Raw genomic sequence first — 5,845 nt, 5'->3', positions numbered from 1 at the left:
AGGGCAGTTCAGGGCCCTGTTCAGTGGGACCCATGTGCTGGAGCAGCTCATTCTGGCTCTGAGAGCCCATTCAGTGCACATCTTGGCAACTTGGTGTCAGTGACATGATATTGATAGCTCAAAATGAGCCAGGCGGGAGCATTTACAACACAGAAATTGACAAATGCTATAAATTGGGGCTTATTTGCCCCACAAAGGTGATTGTTAAACATACCAGCATACCACTTGCCCTGCTATCAGACTTCTGCTTGAGAGATAAAACAGCTCTAATTCCTCCTGAGTCCTGCTCCAGCCCACTGTCCCAGGGCCCCTGCCCACCAGCCCATTTATCCCTGCTGCCACCACCATTCCCTGGATGATTGCATAATGTGCAAGTTGGGGCTAAGAGGACTGGGCGTAGCGCTTGGTTGGCACAGCTTTGGGGACAGTGGCTGTTTTCCCTGCCAGTGGCAGAAGCGGAGCTAACCAACTTGTCTGTGTCTAGGTCGTCTGTGATGGCAGGTGTGGTGTACCCCAGACAGGTGAGTGCTGGGAGATTCTGTCCCTGTGACCATCTCAAGATTGGGCAGCCTCAGCAAGCAGCCCTCGGGGGGAGGAACAGGCTCTTTGGGGCTCCCTCTGGTTATCATTCTGGAACAATGGATTTTTTTTGAAACAGGCAGGGGAAAGCTAAAGGTTTACAGTTTTCAGGGGGTTCATTTATGTATTCAGAATGCATTTATTGGGCATCCTCGGTGTGTCGGGCACCATGCTGGGCTTTGAGGCTGAAGAGATGCCTAAGATCAGGTCCTCATCTAGTGAATTTCATTAACTCATTTATAGTACGCCACAATAAGTGCTGTAGCGAGGCATGTAGAATGTACTATGAAAGCAGAAGAGAAAGGGTTTAATTCTTGGGAGGTGGAGAAGAAAATGGTGGGAGAGATGTTTTGGAGATGTGACATTTAATCTAGGTCTTAGAGGATATGTAGGAGTTTGCCAGTCAGCGAGGAGTGCAACTAGCGTTTCTAGCAGGAGATCAGAGCATGTGCCAGGCACCTGTGAAGAGTGGAAAGAAGTGAGGCGCGAGTGCAGAGGACCCAGAGGGGAGCCCAGCAGGTGAGAAGTAAAGGCCAGCAGAAGGCAGATCATGACAGGCTCCGAGTGCCAGGCCAACAGTTGGCCTTTGTCCTGCAGACAGTGAGAAGCCACTGAATGCATTTAAGTGGAAGAACAAGATGGGATCTATTGTTTTGTATTCTCCTTGTCCTTAAGGCCCCTGTGGACTTAGACATTTACCAAAGCTCCTACATGGTCGACTATAAACCGTACGGGAAGCACAAATACTCCCAGGTCACATCGCAAGAGGTAAGCAGTCACTCAGTCTTGTCTGTTCAATTGCCCACTGGAATCTTGATTTCATTTTTATTATGTATGTGGACATTGGGGGCACTTAGAATAATATCCGATGCCAGGAGATCTAAGGGGATTTCTATGTGTATGTGTGGGTATGTTTTAAAATATACATTAACATATGTTGTGCAAACAAAAGAGTGTAAATAACATACAATTACAGTTTAAATAATATCGATAAAATAAGCACCAATGTACCCATTATCAGCCAGCTTTGAACATAGCACATTAACAGTGCCTTAGAGCCCCCGTATGCACCTCCCTGCCCTACCCCTCCCCCACCTCCAGAGGTAGCCACTGTTCCGAGTTATGGGTTAATCATTGCCGTGTGTGTGTGTGTGTGTGTGTGTGTGTGTGTGTTTTAAATACTTTACCCTGTGTGTATATATCCCTCTAAACAAATTGTTCAGGTTTGCCTTTTTTGAACTTTGTTGTATATTGGGTCATACTATTTGTACTCTTCTGTGACTTTTATTTTTTCTAAACATTATGGCATATTATTCATTTTCTGCTGTGTTGTATGACATTGCATGAATATGCTGCCGTATATTTGTCCTTTCTCCTGTTGGTGGACATCTGAGTTTACTGTTTTGTTACTCCCGACCCCCAAATACTGGAGATGAGTATCAACGGAGATGAGGCGCAGCCTCATGTGCAAGAGGTCACCCATCCCAGGAGTGGAATTGCTTGTCGTAGGTGACATTGCTGTTCTCCAAAGTGGTGGCACTGGTTTACTTTCTCACCAGCAGATAGTCCTGTAGCTCTCCAATGTTGCCATTATCACACTTTTTAATTTTTGTCAATTTGGTGGGTTTGAAATAACATTTTCTTGTGGTCATAATTTTCATTTCACTGATTATTAATGAAGTTCAGCATCTTTTCATTTAATTTGGATATTTATTATTCTGCTCATGTCTGTTCGGGTCTTTTGCCCATTTTTCTATTGAGTAGCTTGCCTTTTTCCTATTAATTTATTGGAGTTCCTTAAATATTCTGGATATCTTCCATTTGCCAGTTATGTAAGTGGCAAAACTCTTCTCCAGTTTATGGTTTGTCTTTTCACTCTGTCTTTCAGTGAATAGAAATTCTTATTTTAATATAGCCAGATGTATCAGCGTTTTCCTTTATCATTTGATCTTTTTAAGTCTTGTTTAAGAACTCTTTTCCTATCTTGAGGATCTCCACTAAAAAAAATAAGATCTATACAAACAAAGGTGGAACAATTTCTGAGATGCATTATTTAATGGAAGCAAAGTGCAGAGTGGAATTATAATATGCATCATTTGTGTGCAAACCAGGGGTGTGGATATATACATATGCACTTATGTAAAATATTTCTAGAATGATGCCAAAAGCACTGATGACAGTGGTTGCCTCTGAAGATGGCAACCAAGGGAAAAGGAGAATGGGAAAGAGACTTACTTTTCAGTGTAAACCCTTTTGTATTATTTCAGTATTTTCTTCTGTTGTATATATTACCATCCAAAAACTCATTGGAAACTTTAAAAAATAGAGAAAAGTGTGCTCTGTCTTGGGTACTTCCAAGCAAGCTGCATCATCTTTCATCTCTCTCAGTCCTTCATTCATGTGTGGTTTGTCTCCGCAGCAAATGAAGCTGGACACCCAACTCCAGAACAAAGAGTTTTATAGGCCAATCCCCAGCCCCAACCCCAAGCTGGAGGATGGATACCCTGCCTTCAAAAGACCTTTCATGACTGCCAAAGACCTGGGACACCCTGGTTTCTTCCCGTCACAGGACCTGGTGACCACTGCGGAGGACGAATGCAGGTTCACCAGTATCTGCCCTTCCATGTACCCAGTTTCCCATGCTCTGTACCTGGCCCATGGTGACCCAAACCTGGTCCACCAGAGCGCCGACTTTCCATGCCTGCTGGAGCCCCAGCGCCAGCCTGCTGCAGAGGAGGACAAAGGCTACATCCTACTGCCTGGTTGCTCCTGTCCTCATCACTGTAGAGTCAAGGTCCCCATCTTGAACCGATGGGGACCCTTGATGCCATTCTACCAGTAGGAAGGTGAGAATGCCTTCCAGGGGCACTATGGAAATCCTTCCCTCTCACAAGGAAATCCCTGCTCTGCCCTCGGAGTACAGAGAGGAGAAGCGAAAATAAAACCTGGGAAAGATGTTCCAGCAGCACAGGGACTGTACTTGTTCCACCTTGCTCCCTGCCTGCCCTGGGACACAGCATCCCCAACCCAGAAGGAGGGAGGGAAGGAGGGAGAGGGGGGGAAGAAAGAAAATGGGTATGTATGGAGGGCTGGATTTGTGTGATGGTTCATTATAATTGAGTCCTGCTGTAAAGACTTTTACTGTTTTAGGCATTTACTTACAAAATGGGAAAAATCATGTTTCCCATAGTCATCTGAATGTTGGGTGTGATTGTAAAACTTGAAATACTGTTGGATAACTTTTCCCCTCGATACTCTTATTTTAGTTTATTCACGACTCCCATCCCTGTAGCAATCAACAGTAACCATTTAGAGGGCATCATTTCATGCTTTTCTTCTTGCTCAGTGGAGCTTTTGTGAACATATACATGTGTGAGTCAGTTAGGATATAGGCTGAGCTGCCGTAACAAACAGAACCAAAATACAGTGGCTTGAACAACACGCTAGTTTCTGTCTTGTCTAACAGTTTGGAGGTAGGCAGTCAAGGAGGGTGGAGCATCTTTGCTGTGGCTTTTGTCTCTGAGTCTAAGGTGGCTGCTATAGACTAAATTCTGTCTCCCCCAAATTTGTATGTTGAAACCCCAACCCCCAAAGTGATTGTATTTGGAAATAGGGCCTTTAGGAGGTAATTAAGGTTAAATGAGGTCTTACGAGTAGGGCTCCAATCCGATAGGATGGTGGACTTCTAGAAAGAGGAAGAGAAAGAGAGCCTCTCTCTCTCTACACACACACACACACACACAAACCCAAGGAAAGGCATTGTGAGGACACAGTGAGAAGGTAGCCATTTGCAAGCCAAGAAGAGAGGCCTCACCAGGAGCCAAACTCTGCCAGCACCTTGATCCTGGACTTCCAGCCTGCAGAACTGTGAGGAAAGAAATTTCTCTTAAGCTACCCAGTCTATGGTGTTTTGTTATGGCAGCCTGAGCAGACTGATATGGTGACATTCAGCTGTTGACACTTTTCAATTGGCAGAAAGCAAGAAACGCCCAGGGGAATACAGGTGCATTCTCTTTTAGGGGCACAATGCAGAAATCATATTCTTCACTTCTAGTCATGTCATCTTGGCTAGAGTTTAGCCGCATGGTCCCACTAAACTGCAAGGAAGGCTGGGAAATATAATCTTTATCCTGGGTGGCCACGTGCCCACCTAAAAATGAAAAGTTATTAGTATAGAAGGAGAGGATGGATTTTGGTGGATAACCATCCACTTTTGCCACAATACATGAGAAGCCTTTCCCAATGGGAAAAGCTCTCTTCCACCAGCGCTTCCCTAGGGAATCTTGTTACAATGCAGATTCTGGTTCAGTAGCTGTAGAGTCAGGGCAAGATTCTACATTTCCAACAAGCTCCCAGGTGATGCCAATGCTGCTGGACACTAGACCACACCTCAGTAATGAGGCTATACAGAAGACAGCTTCCTTTTCTCTTCACAGGTCATTACTCACAGATCTAATCATTTTCAATGGCTGCACGATATTCCATTGAACTGACAGATCTTGATTCATTAAACTATTTCCCTATTGGTAGATAGTCATGCTTTTCCAATTTCCTCCCTACAAATGCTGCAATAACTACTCATGAACATACATCCTCACAAATGATGCTTTTGTTTCTGTAAGACAGAATCTTACAAGCACTGGGTTCACGCTGGGTCAAAGGGGATGGGTATTTAGTATGAACAGACACTGCCAGCACAGCCCACTCCCTGCCAGCTGTGGGTCCTGGTGCTTCTTTTCCCAGCTCCTCATTAGCACATGGATATTATCAAGCTTTTTAATGTTTTCCAATTTGATAAATAGAAAATGCTATCATCATGATTTCAATTTGCAATTACCTAGATATTACGAGATATAGGATCTTTTTTGTATTATTAGCCATTGGGTTTCTGAGTTGCATCTTTTTCTCTTGAGTTGTTTATCTTTTTTCTCATGAATTTATCAATGTGATATTGCACATTAGCTATGTTAGCCCTTCATCGAGCCATGTTCCACATATGTTTTGTCTTTAATTTTAAATATGTAATCTGAACATATTTTTTTCTAGTATAAAATTAATACCTTCAGTAGAAAATTTTGCAAAGTGAAGAAGGATGTGAAGAAGAAAAAGAAAAACCCCATCTAACCCCACTGCTCAGTCAGTGACAATCACTGTCAACATCTGATGCCCAGGGCAGCAGGACAATGGTTAAATTCTTGGGCTGTGGAGCCAGACAAAACTGGGGTTCCACCCAGGCCTGAGTTTGCTACTTACCAGCTGAGGGGTA

At 43.8% G+C, this 5,845-nt stretch overlaps 1 protein-coding gene across 1 annotated transcript; it reads left to right on the top strand.

The window, feature by feature from the left end:
• Nucleotides 1–494: 494 nt before the first annotated feature.
• Nucleotides 495–3,421, top strand: TEX37 (testis expressed 37). The gene is made up of 3 exons (XM_046660694.1): nt 495–521; nt 1,255–1,347; nt 2,999–3,421. Exons 1-3 carry the CDS (start codon nt 495–497, stop codon nt 3,419–3,421), a joined length of 543 nt encoding a protein of 180 aa, XP_046516650.1.
• Nucleotides 3,422–5,845: the final 2,424 nt, after the last annotated feature.

This window comes from Equus quagga, chromosome 5 (genome assembly GCF_021613505.1).
Source record: "Equus quagga isolate Etosha38 chromosome 5, UCLA_HA_Equagga_1.0, whole genome shotgun sequence".
NCBI lineage: Eukaryota > Metazoa > Chordata > Mammalia > Perissodactyla > Equidae > Equus > Equus quagga.
This window is presented reverse-complemented; position numbering and strand designations above follow the sequence as displayed.

Coding starts and splice junctions, on each gene's coding strand:
- TEX37 (XM_046660694.1), top strand. CDS start 495: ATGGCAGGTGTGGTGTACCCCAGACAG. Junction 522..1,254: donor GTGTGGTGTACCCCAGACAG/GTGAGTGCTGGG, acceptor CTTGTCCTTAAG/GCCCCTGTGGACTTAGACAT. Junction 1,348..2,998: donor CCCAGGTCACATCGCAAGAG/GTAAGCAGTCAC, acceptor TTGTCTCCGCAG/CAAATGAAGCTGGACACCCA.